The sequence below is a fragment of the Petaurus breviceps genome, unplaced genomic scaffold (assembly GCF_028583685.1).
Source record: "Petaurus breviceps papuanus isolate PSGF00001 unplaced genomic scaffold, PetGlider_PUasm1.0 182, whole genome shotgun sequence".
Taxonomy (NCBI): domain Eukaryota; kingdom Metazoa; phylum Chordata; class Mammalia; order Diprotodontia; family Petauridae; genus Petaurus; species Petaurus breviceps.
The window spans coordinates 6,146,212-6,169,916 of record NW_027185786.1 but is presented as its reverse complement, the minus strand read 5'-3'; the positions used below and the strand labels follow the sequence as shown (position 1 = coordinate 6,169,916).

General features: G+C 40.5%; 1 protein-coding gene and 1 pseudogene across 1 annotated transcript; one reads left to right on the top strand and one right to left on the bottom strand.

Annotated features, from left to right (window-relative positions):
- Nucleotides 1-14: 14 nt before the first annotated feature.
- TMEM231 (transmembrane protein 231) lies at nt 15-23,705 on the top strand. The gene is made up of 7 exons (XM_069087688.1): nt 15-290; nt 2,231-2,400; nt 15,704-15,832; nt 16,473-16,616; nt 18,627-18,708; nt 21,084-21,189; nt 21,590-23,705. Exons 1-7 carry the CDS (start codon nt 152-154, stop codon nt 21,768-21,770), a joined length of 951 nt encoding a protein of 316 aa, XP_068943789.1. The 5' UTR covers nt 15-151; the 3' UTR covers nt 21,771-23,705.
- Nucleotides 12,138-14,092, bottom strand: LOC138160865 (serine/threonine-protein kinase 16 pseudogene; annotated as a pseudogene).

The window sequence follows — 23,705 nt, the reverse complement described above, 5'->3', positions numbered from 1 at the left end:
TCAGGTACCGAGGTAGGACGGTTACCATGGAGACCAAGGCTATGGCAACCGAGAGAAGCCAAATCTGGTAGGCATTGGTGACTGGTGCAGCGCAGGCCTCCGCCCCGGGCTACAAAGCCGAGGCCTACAGCGGGAGAGCGCGGCGGCGGCCATGGCTCTCTACGACTTATACTCACACCCGACGGAGATCGTCTACCGCGCGGGGCTGTGCTCCAAGGCCGCTGTATTCCTGCTGCTGGTATCCAGCCTCACCTACATCCCGCCACTGCTTGTGGCCTTCCGGAGTCACGGTGAGCCCGGCCCAGTCCGTGTCCCTCCCACAGCTTGCGCCCTCTCCCCAGACCCGGGCGGTGCAGACGCCTCCCCCCCCCCCAACCCCCCCCCCCCAGACCCGGGCCGTGCAGATGCGCCCCCCCCAGACCGGGGCTGTGCAGGTACCCCTTCTCACATTGTCTCCCCCAAACCCCCGCAGACCCTGGCCCACCCGGACACAACCCCCAGGCCGCCCCGCTGCCCCCCCTCACATTGTGTCCCCCTAAACCTGCCAGACATAGGCAATTCAGACACCTCTCCCATAGTACCCCGCAACTCTCCCCAAACCCAGGCTGTCCAGACCGGCCCCCCACCCCACCCCCCAGACCCAGGCTATTGAGATGTCTACCTTTATCTCTTGTCTCCCTAACCCCCCAGATCCAAGTCATCCATACACCCCCTTCAGTGTGCCTCCCAAACCTAAGTGTCCAGAAACCCCCACACCAGACTGAGGCAGTGCAGACCTCTAACTTCATTTTTGGTCCTCCCAAACCTCATCCTCTGTTCCCCACAATCAAGGGGATATTATTGTGCCCCCAGAACCTGGCATATACCCCTTGGCCTTGTCCTTTTAGTGTATACACCCTCATTCTCTGGCTCCCCTCCAGCTCTATTCCCTGGCAAAATGACAGGCATTTATGCTAACCTCGATTCTGAGCTCCCTGAGGACAGGGACTCCATTCTTTTGTCTTTCTTTGCATTCTCATCACTTAGAGCAGTGCTTAGCCCATCCTAGGGGCTTTAGAAACGTTTACTGACTGGCCTACCAACTTTGTGCACCATCCCATTTGATACAGATATCTTGTTCCCCAAAGTTAATAACACATATGCAAGGTATCCCGCCATAAGAACTTCTTTTATGCAACCTGCATTGTTCACTCAAGAATCTGACTTCTTTCCTTACCCATCTCCTTTACGTCCCATTTTCCAGAGTTTTTCATACACATGCACACACATACAAAGGATGTTTATCAATCAATAAACATTTATTAAGTGCCTACTCTGTGTGTTCCAGGCACTGTGTTAAGTTCTGGGGATGCAAAAAGGGACAAAAGACAGCCCTTGTCCTCAAAGAGTTATGAACAAACATGAAAATATATTAGTATATCTTTATTTTGGACTTATTTTACACATTTTATGTGTACAGGTGTACATACACATACATACATGTGTATGTTATATATGACATTATGCATGTTCTATATAATATATAATTGTAATATACTCATATATACACATAAAGAATATTTGCAATTATAGGTATTATAATTATGTTTATAGATTATGTATACTATATAACATTGTATATGCAATACATTATAACATATTACACATATAATACATTATATACAACATCCATAATGTGTTACATACAATATATACACTTATATGTATAGAGAGCATACCCACAATTACTATGTATATATGTGAATATATGTGTATATATATTTTAATATATATAGCAAGAGTACATTTACAATTGGCAGGAAAGTGAAAGTATTTTTATACTTAGAGACTGGCATACATATTGCCCGCCAGATTTAGGCTCTGTTACAATCAAACAATATACATTTATTAAGAGCCCACTGTGTACTAGGTACTCCCCTGGTGCATGAGTTCTTCCATTCTCTGCTTGATCTCTCCATCCTTGAGCTGCCTGTCCTAATCCTCAGTTCCCCATGGATTTGGAAACTGCCCTTCTCATCTTTCAAATTTGGCTTCCCAAGCTAGGACCACTAACTTTACTCCTGGCCTTTCCTCTTTGCCCATTGCTTCTCCCAGCTGCTGTTCTCAGAGGTGTCTCTTCACATCTCCCTACATCTTTTGTCTGCTCTCATCTGCTTCTTGGTATTAAACACACCTTGGGCTGGGAACTTCATTCTCCACGCCTTAATTCTGACTTCCATGTTTTGTCTAGGTTTTTGGTTGAAGCGCAGCAGCTATGAGGAGCAGCCAACTGTTCGGTACCAACATGAGGTGCTGTTTGTGGCTTTGTTGAGCTCCAATTCTGGAGAGTATCTAGCCTGGAGCACATTCCCCACTTTTAACCAACTTCAAGGAGATAATCTTCGGCTGCCAGTGGTATCAGTAGGTGACTCTATACTCCTTCTAAAGCAGAATTTGCTATTGACAATTTGTTTGGACATATTGATCATTTCCCAATAAATAACCTCCCATAATACCTCTCTTTAAAAAAAAAAAACAGAGTGTGGCTAGGTGGCACAGAGAATAGAGCACCTGCCCTGGAGTGAGGAGAACCTGAGTTCAAATCCAGCCTCAGACACTTAACACAAAAAACTAGCTGTGTGACCTTGGGCAAGTCACTTAACCCCAATTGCCCTCCAAAAAGCAAAAACAAACAAACAAAAAACCCAAAAAAACAGAGAAGCTAAGCCATCTAATATCATGATTGCCATGGACAAAAAAAAGTTGTGGTTTTTCCATTCTTATAATTTACTACTTCTTAATAGAAAGGTGTTTCAGCTCTCCCCACAAAAGTCCATTGGATTTGACCTGAATTCTTTTGCTTTTTAGCGTTGACTTCATTTACTCAGTGTATTCAGATATATATTGTTCCTTTGGTTTTGCTTCTTTTTTTTTTTTTACTGTATATGAGTTCATACAAGTTTTTCCACATGTCTTTGAATTCTTCCTATTTGTCATTTGTGATAATGAGATAAGATTTTATTGCAATTATAACAGCAGAATTTAAAAGGTCCTCAGAGGTCATCCAGTCCAACCCCCTCATTTCACAGATGAAGAAAATGGGTCCCAGAGAGGTTCATTATTTGCTGAAAGTCACACAGTAAAAAAGTAGGACAGCCAGGACTCAAACTTGGGTCTTCTGACTCCAAATTGAGCACTCTCCCACCATGCCACACTCTTTTCCATTCATACACTACTCTCTGTTGAGGCATTTCCATTCATTGGGCATATAGTTTGTTTCTAGTTTCTTGCTGTTACAGATTCTTGCTGTTTTGATGCAAATGGGAACATTATTTCTTTCATTGACCTCCCTGGGATAATTTGCAGTTAACAATTGCAAATAAGACCAAAAAAATAAACTAGAATTATTAACATTAAAAACAAAGAGTTCAAAATATTATTTCCAGATAACATGATAGGGTACTTAGAAAATCCAGATGTTCCTACCAAAAACTAATAGTGACAATAAATGAGTTGAGGAAGGCCACAGAATAGCAAGATTAGTTCACCAAAATAATTTGTATTCTTATTTGCTAACAATAGAGATCAAGGAACCCCCATCTACCATAATAACAAATGCCACTAAATATTTGGGAATCAACTTACCTAGAAATATGCATGGCCAATATATACAACTACAAAATTATAAGGACTGAAATAAAGATCTAAATAATCAGAGGGATAGTGTCCACAGATGGATAAGTTAATATGGTGAAAATGTCAATACACCTGAACTTCACTTAAATATTTAATACAGTACCAATCAAAATACCAAGGATTAAATACAACTGGATAAAATAATATTGAAATATGTATAGAAAAATAAGGAGGCAGGATTACGTAGGGTCACTATTTAAAATGCTTGTAAGTGGAGTCTTGTATTTCAAGACTTGGCAGTTAGGTGGTGCAATAGCTAGAATGCCAGGCCTAGACTCAGGGAAGACTTGTGTTCTTGAGTTCAAATCTGGCTTCAGACACTAGCTGTGTGACCCTGGGCAAGTCACTTAACCTTGTTTGCATCAGTTTCTTCATCTATAAAATGAGCTAGAGAAGGAAATGGCAAACCATTCCAGTATCTTTGCCAAGAAAACCCAGGGTCACAAAGAGTTGGACAGAACAGAAAAATGACTGTATAACAATTCCCATACTTATTGCAAAGTATCCATCCAAATTATCTGGCTTTGGGTCAAAAGCAGAGTGAGGCACATGAAGGAGAAGAATAATCCTAAACAGCTAACTAGATATCTGCAAAAGACAAACCTTTTATAGAGGATAAAAACCCCAGAAAAGAATTCATGATTTAATAAAGGAACATAGGGACATTGATTACTGATTGGTCAGGAAATTATTTTAGATCCACATCTCACATTATATCCTTTTTTTTTTTTTTTGCTTTTTGGAGGGCAATTGGGGTTAAGTGACTTGCCCAAGGTCACATGGCTAGTTTTTGTGTTACGTGTGTGAGGCGGGATTTGAACTCAGGTCCTCCTGACACCAGGGCCGGTGCTCTATTCACTGTGCCACCTAACCACCCCTCACATTATATCCCTTAGTGAATTCTAGCTAAATGATAGACCTTGATTAGACTGTGAGTTCCTAGAAAGCAAGGACTGGTTTTTGCTTTTCTTAGTACAGTGGCAGACACATAATTGGCCCTTAATAATGCTTCTTGACTTGACTGGACCTAACCATTAAAAAAAAAATTTCTTTAAGAAAATGAAATAAGTTTATCTCATTTGTGGTAGGTAGAAAGGTATCTTTTTATTGAATAAGAATGATTATGGGACAAAATAAATGTATTTGATTAAAATAAAATTAAAAATTTTCTACACAGCAAAAAAGAAAATATCAACATGAAAAGAAAAATAACAGATTGGTTGTAATACTTATGGTAAATATGACCAATAAAATCCTGACATTTCAAACCTGGCCTGACCCAAAGAATAGTCACAAATGGTTTGGGATCAGCTTGGAAGGAGGTCTCTAATGAATTGAGTGTACAGGGATTTTGTGTTTGGCTTTATGTTGTTTATGACTTTGCTGATTTGCAGGTGACACAGTCATTTAATCCACAAGCATTTACTAAGCACCTGTTGTATGCCAGGAGCTGTGCTAGGCACAGGGAATAATACAAAGACAATCAGTGAAATGATCCCAACTCTCAAGGAGCTTATATTTTGTAAAGACATACAAATAGAAGGGTTTGATATAAGAAGATCTTGGATGATGAATCTCCCTCTATTGAGGCAAGTGCGAGAGGAAACAAGGTATTTTGAGAAGTTCAGGATGGACTTTATGTAGAAAATGGTGTTTACATTGTATCTTGAAGGAAGAGAAATTCTGTGAGATGAAGCTAAGGTTAGAGTGCCTTCCAGGCATGAAGAACAATGGTTTAAATGCTGGGAATACAAATACATACAGAAATATATGTACAGTTAGTATAAAAAAGAACAAATACATTAGTTAAGTACAAGGTAGTTTGGCAGAGATGGTACCAGGAGCTAGGGCAGTCAAGAAAGGCTTCCTGGAGAAGCAGTACCAGGGAGTTTTGAGAATTATTACTTTATGATCATCTTTAAGATATTGTGATGCTCCAGACACCCTTGATTCGTAATTTTTTTCATCATGTCCTCTATATAAATTTTGTTCTATATTCTATTAAATCTCTCTGCTTTTAGAAAGCATCTTTTGGCACTTTGGTTTAGATGTGTATAAGGATAGGAGCTAGACCTATGATATCATTGGTGTAGGAAATTTTCTGGTAAGACAAACACAGATTGTGTGGTCAAGCCAAACACATCAACACATTGGCCATTTCTGAAAATGTGTTTCATTCCTACCTCTGGTCCTGTCTCTGCCAAGGTATGGGAGGTCTTGTTTCTTTGTAATAATAATTGCTGTCACTTAGTATAGTGCTTTAAGGTTTGGCAAAGATGGTCCTCACGCCAGTCCTGTGAGGTGGGTGCTTTTATCCCTGTTTTACAGATGAGGAAATTTGGGCCTAAGGAAGCAAAGGGACCGGCCCAAGTTCACTCGGGTTTTATCGAGAATAAGAGAGAGAATTGGAGCCCAGGATCTTTACCTCTCATTATCTCCATTAACTTCTTTGTTGATTCTCTAGGATTTTCTGTGTAAGCTAACAAATCATCTGCAAAAAGGAATAATTTTGCCCCCTTGTTGGCTAATGCTCATTCCCGTAATTTATTTTTCTTGTCATATTGCTATAGTGTACATTTCTAGTATTTTCTCAAATCATAGTGGAGATAGAGGGCATCCTTGCTAATTTAATCCTGCTATTTGGGAATATTCTAGTGTTCCTCCAGTACAGATAAATGCTAGCCATTGACTTGAGATAAATACTTTTAATCACATTCAGAAAAGACCATCCACTCCTATGCTTTTTGTGTATTTTTAATACAAAATACATCTTAAAATGTATCAATTATGTAATTGTATTGTTTTTGTTATGTGATTAATTATACCATTTGTGTTCTTAAGGTTGAAGTACTCTTGAGCATCCCTAATATAAATCCAGTTTGGTCATAATGAATACAGTCATATTTTTTATATATTCTTTATTATTTTTTACATTTTCATATCAATATTCATTATCATATTCATATTCATATCATATTCATTATCAGTCTGTACCTTCTTTCTTTACTTTATCCCTCCCTGGTTTAGGCATCAGAATCATACTTCTTAATATAAGTAGTTTCAAAGGGCATTTTCTTCCTTCATTTTGGAGAACAATTTATGTAGCATGAGGATTAATTATTCCTTAAATGTTTGATGGAATTCACTTATGAATTGATCTGATCCTTATTGTCGGAATTTTTTTTTTGGAAATTCATTGGAAATTCTTCCTTGATTTTTGTTTGTGAGATGAATTTATCTTTAGAATATCTATTCCATATTTTATTAAATATTTTATATTTTGTAGATATTGAACCATTTTGTTTACATTTTCTTCTAGAGTTTTTGTACCATGGGTTTTCCCCAGACTAAAAGGGAGCTATTGGAATATGGAAATGGCAGAACCCATAATTAATAAGGAATAAGTGATAAACAAAAGAATCTACAAATAAATTAATGGAGACTAGTGGGAGACATTGTGGTACAGTGAAAAGAGAATATGTGATGAGTCCAAGATGAATAAGTGTAGGCAGAGGTGAAGATGAATGGAAGACATTTAGCTCATTATGAAAGGGGATATAACTCAGTAGTGAGTTCTGACATTACAGTTTCAAAACATGCCCAGGAGTGCCGAAGACCAAAATTAAGCCTAATCTACTTCTCACCTATAATTTAATTTGGTTTTGCCTAATTAATAAAGCTATGTAGTAATAATACTGTACATTTCTATAAGGGATTTAGTATTTTTTTTCCTAACTGCTTTTGCCCAAATTTTTTCATTTAATCCTCACAAAAGCCTAATGAAGTGAGGCAAATAGAAAATCCTCATTTTATACAGATGAAGTCAGAGAGAAGATAAGTGATTTTCTTGAGATTACATAGCAGAATCTGAGAATTTCAGAGATGGTTGAGACCTCAGAAGTCATCTTGTCTAATCCATATCTGAACAAGAATCTTTTTTTCCTTGCTTAAAAGTATTTTATTTTTTTCTAATTACACGTAAAGATAGTTTTCAACATTTACTTTTATAAGATTTTGGTTCCAAATTTTTTTCTCACTCCCTCCTTCCTCTCCCTCCTCCCCAAAACATCAAGCAATTTGATAAATGTACATGTACAATCATATTAAACATTTCTACATAGGTTGTGTTGTGAAAGAAGAATCAGAATGAAAGGGAAAAACCACGAGAAAGAAAAAACAACACAAAAAAGAGAAAATAGCGTGCTTCTATCTGCACTCAGACTCCTTAGTTCCTTCTTTGAATGTGGATGGCATTTTCCATCATGAGTCTTTTGGAATTGTTTTAGATCGTTGTATTGCTTAGAAGAGCTAAGTGTATCAAAGTTGATCACCACACAATGTTGCTGTTACTATGTACAGTGTTTTCCTTCACTCAATATTAGTTCATGTAAGTCCTTGCAGGTTTTTATGAAAGCATCCTGCTCATCATTTCTTATAGCGCAATAGTATTCCATTACATTCATATACTACAACTTGTTCAGCCATTCCTAAGACCTGCTTCATTTCTGACCTGAGCTGGTTCACCCCTTATTAGATAGCGTGATGCCCTCCTTCCAGATTGGCTCCAGACACACGATAAACTTTAGTTCTAGTTGTAGCTTAGAATGCCTGAGTTCCAAGAATTTATCAGCCTTGGCCTCCCCAATGGCAGTGATTATAGGACTAACTTAAAACATTTTAACCATTTCTGCTTCTTTGTAACTGTGGAACCTCCCATTCATTTAACTTAATAAGGCTACGTTGTATGGACAGAGCAAAATTATTGTCCTTCAATTTCATATGATTACACCTGTAGCTACCATAATGCGTGAAATTTAAATTTCATTATGTCTGGAAAAAAATCAAAGTAAAAAAAAAAAAGTTAATCAGGTATGACTTGTCCTTGATAAAGCCAAGTTAACTGTGTGAGCTTATTTATTAATTTTTATTGATATCTTTGTTTTTTTACATCACTTTAATTTGTTCTGAATATATCCCTTCCCCCAAGTAATAAAGCCATCTGTAAAGGTAACAATGAATAAAAACAAAGGGAAAAAAAAGGTAGTATGTCAAAGCTAGCCAATTTCCCCTCCACCAAGTCTAGCAGTGTTCCCCGTCTGTACATTTTTCTTAGTCTTTTTACAGGCTAAGATGGGTAATTATAATTATGTAGCATTTCATGTGGGTGTTATTACGGCACTTTCTGCTTACGTTGTTGCAGTCACTATGTGAAACATTGTCTTCTTTCTGCTGACTTCATCCTGCATCAGTTCTAGGTTTCCTGTGCTTCTCTTCACATCTGTTATGTCTTATCATGCAGTAATATTCCATTATATTCCTGTGCCAAAATCTGTTTAGCTGTTCCCTAATTGATGGGCACTGCTACCATAAAAAAGTTATGTTGCTGGCACTTTGTGATCACCATTTCTTTTTATTATTAATTATTATTAATAAATAATAAAATAATAATTATTAATTATTAACTATTATTAATAGTTCACTAACTATTCTTCTAATAACAAAATCAAGAATTTTGCCAGGAATAGAAATCAATTTCACTGGCCTATAACTTGCAGACTCGAATTCCAATAATATTTATCCTTCAGTCCTGAGGAATCTCTCCCATTCTCAATGATCTTTCAAAGAACGCTGTGTTTCAGCATCCTATTAGCCATTTTTCTTCTGTTCAGTATGATTATTGTCTTTGGAAGTGAAAACAGAAGTTAAATACAAGTTAAGCATCTCTGTCTTATGTCCTTTGTTAATTATCTTCATTCTTTCCCTACTTTGATTGTTCTCTTTTTCCCAGTATAGCTTTTAAAAATTATAATAATCATATATTATATTAATTAATATTATATATTATAATAATTAATTAATAATAACAATAACTTTATCATCCTATGGTGGAGGAACTGATGGGGTGCTTGGGATCTATGTTTATAATATCAGTTTGTACCATCAGTTTGTAAAATCAATTTGTAAAGCCAGTCTGTAAAATCACATCCCCCCCCCCAGTCTCAGAGCATTAACTCTGCCCCTTCCCCCTTTAACTAATTAAATTAATTAAAAATTAATTAATTTTTAGTTTCCAGCATCCACTTCCATGAGATTTCGAGTTCCAAATTTTCTCCCCTTCCTTCCCCTCCTCCCATGCTAAGACCGTATGCAATCTGATATAGGCTCTACGTATACATTCATATTAAACATATTTTCACATTAATCATGTTGTAGAGAAGAATTAGAACCAATGAGAGGAACCACTAGAAGGAAGAAACAAAACCAAAAAAAGAGAGTAATAGTCTGCTTCCATCTGCATTCAAACTCCATAGTTCTTTTTCTGGGTGTGGATAGCATTTTCCATCATGTGTCTTTTGGAGGGATAAAATTATTATTAAGATAAGCTAGAGAATTATTAGCTTCTCTGCTTTTGGCAGAAAAAGGCCTTCCCTAGGTGACTGGATAATTGAAGTCAATCATTAAGCTTTTCGTGCCAGGCCCTGAGGGTAAGTGCTAGGGGTACAAAAAAAGGCAAAAACTGGTCATTGTTTTCAAGGAACTCACAGTCTATTGGGGTAGATAACATGATTAATTATATGCAAAAAGATAAATACAGGGTAAACTGGGTATTGTTTTAGGGAACCGGGAATAAGATTAAAAAAGAATGGGAAAGGTTTCTTGCAGAAACTGTGACTTGAGCTGAGTCTTGAAGGAAGCTGGGAAAGCTTAGAGGTGAAGATGAGGAAGGAGAGAGTACCAGGCATGGGGAACAACCAATGCAAATGTTTTAGAATTGGGACATGAGGAGTCAGGCTCTCGGAATAGCAAGGAGGCTAGGGTCACTGGATCAAAGACTATGTGGAAGAGTGAGGTGGGAGAAGACTGGAGAGGCACTAAGGGATCAGGTTGTGAAGGGCTTTGAAATCCAAACAGGATTTTATATCTGATCTTGGAAAGAATAGGGAACTACTGGCATTTATTGAACTGGAGGGTGACATGGTCAGGCCAACTCTTTAGGAAGATCAGTTTGAACACTGAGTAGAGGATGAATTTGACTGGGGTTGGACTAGAGGCAAGGAGATCATGCAGCAGACAATTGTGAAACTCAGAACTTCCCTCTCCCTTCTCTCACCCCTTCTTCTGCTGTTAACCAACAGCAAGCCCTTTCTGGAGGCTTTCAGATTTCCCTGCCTCTTCCTCAGGTTCAGTCATGGGGAAGACACCCTCTTCACCCAGGGAAGAGAATAAATTCCTGTTCCTATCCTAAGAGATCTCCGTGTTCTTGATTAAATTTTGGATGAAGTTTTTCATCACAAACAATGGTATGTTTAATTTATGACAAAACTTTAAAAAAAATTATGAAGAATTGTCGTGGGCAACATTAATTGGCTATAAAGCAGATTCAATAAAATTCTTAGAATTTAGCTTCCTCCCTTTTAAAATTTGGTAAATAGTTTTAGTATGCTTCCTTCTCTCCCAGGCTTTTCTGAGTATTTCAGCCCAAGAATTCAGGTCAGAAAGTGTGTATTGAGTTCTACTTGTGTGCAAGCCACATTGCTACATTCTTAAATATAAAGGCAAGACAAAAACCAACCCCTGTCCAAAGGAAACATACATGGGGCGGGGGGCAGAGGACATTGTATAAGCTTGGAGAGGGGAATATAGCATGCATGTAGATAAAGCAAAGATCTGATCATTTGAGGACACCAGGAAGGTTCAGAAGCACAGAGGCTCGTCCTCTGGGAGCCACCAGCCTTAGAGATGTGCGGGATGCAACGTGCCTCCCAACAAATCTGGTCTAAGACACATTGCAATGGGACAAGTTGGAATAATGTAAATGCTAATAAAATTCATTATTCATAAGGATACTGTTTTAAAATGCATTCTTTTCATCTTTATTCAACTTCTGTTCTTCAGAAGGCTGGTCACTCACCTGGGGAGCAGGTGTTACTGTTGCTTAGAGGGCTCCCCCTTCAGTGTACTTCTTTCTTCTCATTATTGTGCCAATACAAGTGTCTGTATGTTTGGTTGTGCACATGCACTAGGGACTTTTTCTATTTTGAATTCACTGGTCACAGATTTGATAGTGTTTGCTACCAAGCCTTGGAGGGTGTTGGTCACCATTTGCAAGAAGGGCCAGGACTTTCCATCACTATAGGGACACCAGATCAAAACTTTATTCTCTTCTTGTTTTTTGCTTCTTTCCAGGCCTGTATCTATGATTAATCTATGTCCTCTCACAACACACAGCCCATCTCAGTAAGTAGTGGGTTTCCCCTTGTCCTATTTCCCGAAGGCATACTGCAGGGTTAAAGAAGCAGGTGACTGAAGGGCCAGTGATTTGCTTGTAAGAAGGAGTTAAACAATTTCCTTCCTGAAAGTTTTCCTTAATAGAGCAAACCTATATTCTTCCACCATTCTGAATAAATCAAGTTTTCCTCACCTGTCACAAGCCAGGCATGAGGCTCCTGGACATGGAGGGCTTTCCTTTTTTTTTTTTAGGGTTACTTCTGTCTTTACATATTCTGAAAATGCTCTTCCCCACCCCCACATTTAGGGGCAAACCATGATATGGGCCCAGCAGGCCCAACTATACCATATGCAACCATTTCTCCACTTCTAGGTCAGCCAGGACCCTTCTCAAGGACCCACTCTTTGTCCTTGGTGGGTAGGAGCTCAGAAGCACCTATGTATTCTTGGGATTGTGGATGGGAGTCTACTATCCTCAAAATCCCATTGAGGACAACCTATTTCCCTCTTATAGAGAGTTCTATGTTCCCAAATTGCATGCTCTCTCAGATGTGTATGGTGATGTTGGTCTGGAGCTGTGGGCTGCAAACTTTCTGATTGACTGAGGAGGAAAGAAATATGTGGCTGGCCCTGGGGATCCACAGTCATCATGGAGGCCAATAGCTGCCGTAATGCTGGGGAATGCCTTGGGCTCTGGGGAATGTTGATCTGGTTCTGTACTGCCAAGGCCACACTGTGTCTTTTCTGGAACACTATGTCATAGGGGCCTTCCCCAAACATCAGAGCATACAGCACACAACCTAGGGACCAAATGGCAGTTCATTCATCAATGACACAATGGCTCTGTACAGAGAAGAGCTAAGGGGCATGATCCAAGATGGCACAACACTGGGCTGCCCAGTCTTGCAGGGCTAGTGCCTGTCCTTCCATGTGGATTCTTGCCTGATTCATCCATTAACACTGGCTGCCCATCATCTCCAAGCAAAACAGTAGTTGGTTTCAGGTCCCTTCCCACTGACCTGTGGGCATACATAACCCTTGGCATGAATGGCTAACAGCAGCAGCAGGATTTGATCTTCTGACAGGAAGTTGCCTTTGTCTTTCAGCCCTTCCACTTCATTCCATAGTGTGCCCTTCTTGAAGAAGGGTAGCAGCAGCCAGGCGTCCTGCTTGGAGCCCCGTTCTGTCAAGCAACAGGCTTCGAGGCGAAGGATATTGGGGTGCTGGAAGACCCGGTGCATGTCAGCCTCCCACTGGGCCTGTTCCTGGTCCTGCTGCTCATGGCACAGGATTCTCTTCAGGGCATAAAAGTGCCCATCCTGCAGTCCCTCCACCAGATCCACATAGCTAAACCCACCCTCTCCCAGTTTCTGTATGAAGAGGTATCTCTTGTTGTCGATAAGGAGGGTCCCTCGGGAGCAGACACAGACACACAGCGTGTGGCCCATGGTCCCTTAGTCATCCTCGGGGCAGGGGCAGACTCAGCTCACCGATGGGGGCAGTGATGAGCAAATGCTCTGGGAGGGACGGTCCAAAGGGCTGGCCCAGGGGCATGAGCGGCGGGGCTGAGGGCTTTCCTTAAAGAAAGGTTTGTCTAGTAAGGGGCAAATTGAAGATGCCCCTTTGGGGAGGTGCCTCAGGCAGCAACAGGACATTTCTGTTGTATCCTTAGCTTCACTTTGGGAGGGAATGAGGTGGTCTTGTGGACTTCAATATTGCGTCAGGCACTTAACTAGCTCCTCTATAAAATGGGTATATAATTGCACTTATCTCCCAGAGTTATTGTAAGGATTAAATAAGAAATGTTAAATGCTTTGCAAACTTTAATGCCCTATAGAAAGGTTAGCTATTTTAATTGTTATTACCTGATGATGATGATGATGATGATGTTTTATAGTATTTGTGAGTTGATTCTTTCAAAATCACTAAGCCTGAGCATTTCACTTAACAGGATTTGAGGAACTCCAAATCCACCCTATCCCTTGTAGGAATATGTATGGCTAGAGAAAGTGAGAATCAAAGTCTAGCTCAGGATATAGGAGAATGGGTGGAGAATGCTAAGGATTTAAAAAATGGAAAAAGAAAGGGGCAGCTCCCCCTTTTTTTGGTTGGGGGCCAAAAGACTGGGTGCTAGAGAACATTGAGAAACTAGAGAGATTTCTTAGCTTCACTGGCTATGAGGAATGAGATGTAGGAAAGCATGAATAAACCTAGTGAGAAATTTTCTCAGATGGGGGAGAATTTACAAATCACCTCTCTAGAAAACTAGATCTTTAAGTTAGAATGGGAGGAAATTGGTCACATCTCTTGATTCCTGTCCTTTTTTATCAGGTGCTGATTTGACATGTGAACCACTTTAGAATAATATTGTCTAAAGAAGACAGTTCTCTAGGACTCTAAAACCAGACCCTCCAAAACTTGGGTACATGTACATTACAGAGGAACGAACAGTAACAGGAGTTGGGAGATTCAAATACTAGTCCCAACTCTGTTTCAAATGAACTACGACTTTGGCGGTCACTCTGCCGAACTCTTCCTCAGTTTCCTCTTATATAAAATGAGAAAATTGGACTGGTTTATTACTAAGGTTCTTCTGTGTCTGAAAAATAAATCTGTAAATCCTGGAGGGAAATCTGGGTTCCAGTTTCAGCTCTGACCTTTATGTTATGGTGTGACCATGGGCAAGTTTTCTAACCTCTCCACACCTTAGTTGTGTCATTTGTAAATGGGCATGGTAGTCACTCTATGTATTTCATACAGGATCAAATTTTATGTTAGAATCAAATGAAAGAATGGTTATGAAAGCACTTGTTAGGCCATATTTTGTCTGCTTAGGGTTTTGTTGTTGTTCTTTTACTACATAAAGCAATTTCTTATTCAAAGAAAGATGCAAACTAGATTTTTCTGACTGCCCTGAAGTACAAATTAGCTATTAGAAATAAGGATTTCTTCCCCCAACACCCCACCATAGTCTTTCTATATTTGTCTTTCCAGCTACAACACTTTGATTTGAACCAGTTGCAATTGAAGCTTTAGTCGCTTTCCTATACTCTGATGAGAAGCTTTTTTTTTAAAATAAGAGTGATAAATTAGAGAGAAAATGGACACCCCAGGTAAAGGTTTGAGTCTGCCTCAGTGATTGACCACTCGAGGGAGGAGTTGCATCTATACATTACTCAGAAATATCATGATTATCCCGATTTATTTGTTGCTTGTCTGTTAGTTGATGTGAACTGGGCTCTATACAAATCAAATCTCTATCCTCAAAGGACTTAGAATATAAGAAATCAGACACACCTCTTAACATTGCCTGTCGGGTAGCACTGACATCTCTCTGGGGCCACTCCAGAAATCTAGCTATCTATCATCCTCTTAGATCTTTTGACCGTTACTAGTTCTTGGTTCCTAGGAGTCAGCATTTCAGTGGATATTGTAAGCCAATATACTTTTTGTACTTGTTGCATTTTTTAAAACTTTTTTGGAGGGGGGAGGGCAGGGCAATTAGGGTTAAGTGACTTGCCCAAGATCACAAGGCTAGTAAGTGTTAAGTGTCTGAGACCACATTTGAACTCAGGTTCTCCTGAGTCCAGGGCCAGTACTCTATTCATTGTACCACCTAGCCACCCCTACCTTTTGCATTTTAACATAGAAAAAAATGTAACTTGATTCTGTTTTCTCATGGGACATTGGGGATAGAGGTGGTGAATAGCAGGGCAAAAGTGGATTTTAGACATATCCAGGTACATCTGTTTGTGATTCTTTTTGAGTGTGTTAAGGGCTTGATTGTAATGTCTTCCAGGCCAGAGAAGAAGACAGGAATCAAGATGGGAAAATGGATGTGTTGCATTTCAGATTAGAGCTTCCACTGAAGCCTACTGAGCATGTCCTTGGGGTCCAGCTTATTCTGACCTTTAATTACCAGCTGACTGTAAGTGACTGTTTTATGGAGTCTTTGCCTTGGGGGAGGAGGGGGCAGTCTTGAGGGAATTCCTGCCACATTTCCCCACCCTCTGCAGAGCCAAGAAAAAGAATGTCTGTTGTTGGAGGATCCAGGGCCTCTGCCTCCTCATTCTACTAGGACCTTGGCTATTCTGTGCCTATTTTCTGGCCTAGTTTGGGCTTTAATGACTTGAACTTGTGTCATTGGGTTCTACAGATCAGCACTTCTTAAACTGTAGGTTGAGATCACATATTGGCAACAGTAAAAGGTTTCTAAATGCACAATGAGCAAAAATGAATTTTGAATCAAACAAGTAACAAGTCCAAGGGGTTTCTGGCAGTGCTTGCCCGTGTTGTGTTGAATAATTTCTAAACAGACCCCATGCACACTTTGCAGGGCTCGTGCCCTTAGGCCACTCAGTGACCAGCAACACCACAGAAAACTCAAAGATGGGTCTCAAGTGGAAAAAGTTTAAGAAGCCCTGCTAGACCATCTGAGCTCAGAACATTCATTAGCCATGTGCTTCTGTAGGAGGAGGAACAGAGTGGTTGTGACCACTGGCTTCTAGAACTTACTCCCCCAAAGATTTGGCCACAGCTTAGTTGTCTCTCCTAAATCATTTTTTCAGAGGATGTCAAGATTTGTGATGCAGAGCATGGCTTTTCTCCAGTCATTCTCCCCTATCCCAGGTTCCCAACTGTCTGTGAATGGAGACCTGAAGCTTCAACAGAGACAGCCTTTGAAACATCGGGGCCTGGATAACAGATACAATGTAAGCTGCTTCTCTTTCGATCTGAGTTTTGCTGCTTTTATTAAGTTACTATTTATTGAGAAAATGAAAAGTGCAAATGTTTTGCTTTGAGTGAGAAGGACCAGCAATTGCAATATGTAGTGTGAATGGGGGGGAGGGGGGGCGGCATTTACTGAAGAGGATATTTTAAAAACTGGCTTCATGCAGAGTGATAGTGAAACAGTGAAGAGAAATTCTAGTTAATGAAAGAATGACAAGTGCAGGGAGTCTGTTTAGGCACCTAAAGCCGGGCAGCACTGAATGGACATGGAGAAACTTGAGGTCATTGTGGACCACAAGCTGAATATGGGTAAAAAGCATTGTTTTAAAAAGCTAACTTTGGGGCAGCTAGGTGGCGCAGTAAATAGAGCACCGGCCCTGGAATCAGGAGGACTTGAGTTCAAGTGTAGCCTCAGACACTTAATACTAACCGTGTGACCTTGGGTAAATCACTTAACCCCAATTGCTTTGCAATCCCCGCTCCAAAAGAAAAAAAAAAAGCTAACGTGGTGAAGACTCTATGACAACAGGTACCCTGAAATGGCAGGGAAGTAAACTGACCTTTCCCCACCCTCAGCATGATGTTGTCTGCCTGTGGAAGGCAGTGTGGCCCAGTGGATAGAGCATTGACCTGGGACTCAAGAGACCAACTTTCTAATCTTGTTCTGCCCGATTGGTTGTGTCACCTTGGACAAGTGTTCTCTTCCATCCTGGCTGTGGGGTTTTTTTTTTTTTTTAATTTTTACTTACTTTTAGTAGAATAGAATTTTCCAGTTTAAAAATACAACAAAGCAAGCACTCCCAAGGCTATTCTAAGGAACAGTCTTTCATGGCTACCTCAACTTCCCTCAAAATCATGCCCTCCCCCTCCCCTTTCTGTACTCTCTGGGCCCTGGAGGGTGCTGGGCAATGAGACAATACAGGTACTGGCTGGGGGGAAGGGAGGGTGTGCACTAAGCCTGAGAACAGCTCTGGGAGGTGGGATGGGGGAACCTCCCATAGAAGAGACAGTCTCAGAAACTACAAGGTCTGTTCCAGGCCTAGTCACCAGCACTGTGGATTGCACATTCTTATTCTTTAAAATGAGGAGTTAGATGAGATACTTTCTGAGGCACTTGGCAGCTCAAAAATTCTGTGTTCAATTATTAGAAAGTTTTCATCTTTTTATTTTAAAAGTGATATGAAGAAACTGGGAAGTGTCCAGAGAAGAGCAAGAAAAATGACCAAGGATCTGGGAAATAAATATATTAAGAAAAGTTAAGGAATCAATTTCATTTAGAGAGGCATTACAGGGGGTGGGATACTGAGGTTGGGGTCAGAAAAACTCAAGCTTCTATTCAGACATACTTTCTAGCCTGGGCAAGGCATCCTCTCTACATCTCACTTTCCCTCTCCGTAAAAGGAGAGAATTGGACTTGCTGACTTCTGAGACTCCTTGCATCTAAAAATCTGTGATCCCATGATTTAAAGTAGATGAGAGAAGCAGCTAATCTTTTTTTTTCTTGTCTCAGGAAAGGAAAAACTGAAAGAAAAGGGATCTAAGTGATAATAAAAGTTCACTTAAACATAAAGAAAAACTTCTCGACAGCATAATTAAACTCTCTAGTAGGCCATGATGGGTGATTGTAGAATCTCCATCATTGGAGGCCTTCCAGAGTAGCATAGCCAGACACGTGTTGTGAGAGAGTGTGCAGTCCCATAACTCCTCCAAACCCCTTTCAGTTCCAGGGCTCCATTTTTCTTCCAGAATGAAGGAACCTCAGAGCTAGGGAGTTTGGCTTTCTAGATAGATTTCATCCTTAGAATATACAATGAGAATGAAGAGAAAGCCAGTCCTCAGCCTACCACATATAGTGAATACTAGATGTCATTGTTTCACACTGACCAGGAACCACTTTCAGTCACTTGAAGCCTAGAGAGGGAGAAGGGAAATGGGGAGAAGGTTGGGAACAAAGACTGGTGTTCATGTTTATGTCACCTGTTGTATCACAGGTGTCAGTGATCAATGGGACGAGCATTTTTGCAGTGGACTATAGATTCAAGAGAATTGCTGCTGCATACTATGAAAGGAATGGTGAGTCATGAGTCTCATCCCAGGATTTTGTTAAGGGGTGGCATTCTTCAAAGAGGTTTGTTCACAGTTCAAGAGGAAAATGACAGTGTGGATTCTGGTAGTGATGAATGAATGGACAGGGCAGGCTCTTCTTCCTGGATGGATCACGGAGCTGTCACCATAGCTCCAAGATTAATGGCTCACTTGGGTTAATGATAATAAGTCCTTGCATTTATTTCATTACTAACTTTAAGTGTTTTTATTCATTTACCAAGCATTTCTTTGCCACTTGCTATGTTTGAGACACTGTGTTAGATATAGTGAATAGGATATGTTTCCTGCTCTAAAGGAGTTTAGTCTGTCAGTTAGTACCCATTTATTAAGTACCTGCACTGTTCGAGGCACTGTGCTAAGCACTTGGGGTACAAAGAAAGTCAAAAAAACCCAAAACCAAAACCAATTCCAGCCCTCTAGGAACTTACATTTTAGTAGAAGAGACAGCATGTAAATAACTCTGTGTGTGTGTGTGTGTGTGTGTGTGTACATACATATATACCTACATAAATAGTTATTTTTAGGTATATACATAGTTATATATGTATATATATACACACACACACATATAAATATATAGATACACATAAATAGAGAAAATGAAAGGTAATCTGAAAAGAGAAGGCACTCAAAAGCTGAAGGAACTAGCCACAGAAGAAGATGGAATTTGAGTTGAGCCTTAACGGAAACCAGGGAAGCAGGTATAGGTCAAGAGGAAGAGTACCCCAGGCATAAGAAATGGCCTGTGTGGGGCGGCGCACCAGGTGGCGCAGTGAATAGAGCACCGGCCCTGGAGTCAGGAGGACCTGAGGTCAAATCCGACCTCAGACACTGAACACGAACTAGCCGTGTGACCTTGGGCAAGTCACTTAACCCCAATTTCCCTGCTTTCCCCCCTCCAAAAAGCAAAAAAAAAAAAAAAAGAAAAGAAATGTCCTGTGCAAAGGCTTGGTGTGGGAAGATGAAGGGTAAGATATAAAATGCAGCACGTAGGCCAGTGGAGCTGAATTGTAGAGCATGGAGAGGAGGAAACCAGGAAAGATTGGGGCTGTGAAAGGGCTTGAGATAAATCTACAATTGAATACAAGGCTGAAATGTGTTGAGCAGGTAAGAAAGTAATGTGAGGTCACCTTCCATTGGCACCATATGTACCTTGCATGTGTTTGCCTTTCTTGGTATTCCCATTGCTTCATATACATAGTAGGTGCTTAATAAATGCTACTGGACCTACTGACTGACTGATGAAATACTGCAGGAGTTCAAAAAAGGGACAGATCATTTCAGGGGTATCAGGAGACTTCAAGTAGGAATTGGTGAGTTTTCTCTTGAAGGATGGATAAGATTTCCACAGAAAAAGTTCAGGGGTTTTGGTTCTACCTACTCACAGGGAACAGCAGGCAGAGGGCAAATCAAGGATGTAATAACGGAGAAGATGGGTAGGAGCAGAGAGTATGTAGAGGGGGATTGTGTAAGCAAAGGCTGGAAAAGTTAGTTGAAGCTGAAGCCAGCTCGTGGAGAGCCTCGGACCCCAGGGCTAGGCAGTGAAAAGCAATGGCAGGTTTTTGATCAGGGGTGTGTGATATGTGCTGAGTTGTTTATGAGGATGATTAATATGGCAGTGCCTTTGATGAAGTGGGCACTTTATCAAGTGTATTGAATAAAATTGAGGGGAGAGATTGGAAGCTATTGAAGTAATCTAAGTAAGGTAAGGAGACCCTGAACAAGGGAGGGAAAAGAAGGAACAGCTATGAAATATTTTATAAAGGTAGACTAAACAGGCTGTGAGCTTGGATCAGAGGGAATAGCAGATGAAGACCTTGGAGAGATCAGGCGAGCTCAAGGACTAGGAGAGACTAGGAGGAAATTGAGGAGCAGCAGCAGATGTGGGAGTGGCAGTGGGACTCCCGAGTTCAGTTTGGTTTGATAGGTGTAGTGGAGAGTGAGCATTCTGAATGCTCCTAGAAACTGTATATACAATAAAAGAAGGAAATAGGATCGTCTTTATATTTCACAGATGGATAAAGGGAGCATAAGATACTCATTCAGTGTCTTCTTGCATTATTAGCACAAATGGAATGATGTCAAACTTCACTATGGCAGGACTTCAAGATTTTGTCATTTGTTATAGAGGATGGGCTCGTGGGACCATTCCTTTTTGTTTAGCTCAGCACATGGAGCCTTATTGAGGGGCTGATGTTTTTTCCAGTGGTGTTTCTGCTGTTACCATAGCTTCCAGACACAGCAAGCACTATACACAGACATGTAGTGAGTCCTCTGTGAGAACGGATTTGGGCTTTGGGGGATATTCCATTTTAAGGGACTTCTTCCTGGTTTCATTGCAGTAACCACGATCTTGGCTGATCCCAACCCTATTTGGCTGGTGGGAAGGGCTGCTGAAGCACCATTTATAGTTAATGCTGTCATCCGATACCCCATGGAGGTCATTTCATATCCTTTGATGGTTACCTGATGAGATAACAGTAGTTAGCAGTGGCTATGACTTTCTATTTTGATAATAAAGGAAAGGAAGAAATACCTAAGTTATGCTAAGTGGGGGCAGATGCTCAAAGTGATGGAGTCTGGTTGAGTTGCATGTTTTTCTAGTCCCACTAAAATAACATTGTTTCTACCAGCTTTTCCCTAAGGGGAAAAAAACTTAATTTCCTCATTTTTCTCCCCTTAGCAGTTAGTTTTTCAGGCCAGAATCATCCATATTTATATCTTGGACCTTCCCTATCTTGCCCCTTTTAATAAGGATATTTGAAACATTTTGGCTATTTCCTGTTGGAACAAAGCCTTAGCTCTGTTATTGATGCATGACATTCAATGGTTCCTTAACAGTTGGTACCTATATGCCAGGTTTCTGGGAGACGATAAAGTTTGCTTGGATCCAGTATATCAGTATTCTGTTTGTCTTCCTTTGGATCTTTGATAAAATCAAGATGTTTGTGTTTCAGAATCAAATGGTGACCGCAGTCCCTGTGACATCATTGACCCCAGTGGAAAATTATAAGAAGCACTTATCTTAAGAAGCAGCCCCTCTAAAAATGCCTGGGCACAGTCACACCTACCTCACTTTAGCAAACTCTTTACATGATCCCTCTTGGAAGGAGACTGCCACCATTTTCTAGTAGTGACAAATATGAGGAAGAATGGACAGCAGACCACTTTGACATCTTGGAAAGTGCTTCATTTTTGAGGGCTCAAAGATCTTTCCTCTGGATCTGGAGGCCACACATTATGCATCTTTCCATATGCCAAGCCTGTATCTCTGTAGGGTTATCCTGTGATAGGCATGCAAATCGTCAACACTCATTTTTTCATATACATTTTCCATTTAGAACTTTAACTTTGACTAATAGTAGATATCTGTATGTAGGAGATTTAGGGCCAGGAATGGCACTTACCTGCCCTTGGTTCGGCAAGCACCTAAAAGCCTCTTATCAGCTAGTCTCACTTAGATTCATGTCATCTTCTGTTCACTGTTCTGTCTCTCTCTGAACTTGGGATTGAAGACAGAAACTTTGTCCCATTCCATTCCTAATCCACAAGATGTTACTATGGAGACTGGTATTGGAATAACTGCTTCTTTTCTTTCCAGCTGATACCTAACAGCTTGAATACTGGCTGACCACCACCCATCTTCTCTGGCCTTCCATGAGAGGGTCTGATCTCAATTCAATTTAATGAAACATTTATTACGGCCCTACTCAGCACAAGGCATTGGGTGCAAAGATACAGTACAGCACAGGCCTTGCTGTCAAGGAACTTGACCTAAGGACAGATATACAGATAACTGATTCAAGGGAGAATATGATCAGTCCATAGGAGAAGTCCAGGCAGAGTGCTATGAAAAGGGAAGCTGCCATGAAGAATATGATAGAGAGAGTAAGGGATTTCAGGGGGACTCTGAGAGCACAGACACGGAGACAGAACAGAACTGAACCAGAAAACGGAACAACACAGTGGAGTGGGAGGAGGGCTAGATGGGAGCCAAAGACCTGGGTTCAAATCTAGATTCTGCTAATAACTTAATCTCTCTGTGCCTCAGTTTCCTCACCAGTAAATGTGTCTGTGGGGAGAAGGTTGGGCAGATGAGCTCTAAGGTACCTTTCAGGTGCAGATTTATGATCCTGTGAACCCCAGTGAAGGAGAAGCTTTGACCAAAGGCAGGCAGGCGCTCTCTGGAATGTAGATCCCCCCTTCTCGATGACACAGCAAAAGACAGAAGAGTCATTGTTGTCAGCTCGGGTCGCCCATTGCCCAGTGATAGGAGAGAAAACGAACCTTCCCTTCGACATGTTGGCATGGAGACAGACAAGGAAGGAGCCTGGGTCATTGGATTGGCTGCTGCCCAGTCATCCTGAGGAGAACAGACAAGCGCTTTGAAGGGTAAAGAATTCACTTTGTGGCATTGTCAAGATGTTTGGAGCTAGAAAGGTGTCCTCCACTTGTAATCAATGCCCCCACTGTTACCTGAATCTCCTACTTCCACGTGCTGCCTCTTCAACTCTTGGCCTTTTATTGGAAAGACTGATGGCTCTCATTTCAGAAGCACATCTTTTCAGGATTCTGACCTGGCCAAGATGGGAGTCTGGAAAATAAAGCCGTTTCAATTTATTTCAAGCACAGAAATGTCTAATGTCTGTCTAAATGTCTACTAATGTTGGAAAATTTTTCTTTTCTTCTTTCTTTTAACATCTAGGAATGTAAAAATGCCAGAATAGATTTTCTTCGAATATAATCTAAAAATAACTTCTGGGATTCAAATCAAATGAGAAAAAAAGGTAGTAAGACATTGGGAGAGGAAGGGGAGGGGAGGATCTGTATAAGTGATGTATTATGAACCTTACTTAAAATTTTGTTAAATATATTTACTGCAAAATTTGTATGTATAAAGAACTACATGAAAATCCCTTAATTTTGTATCTTTATGATTAAATTGTTCACAATATATATGTTAA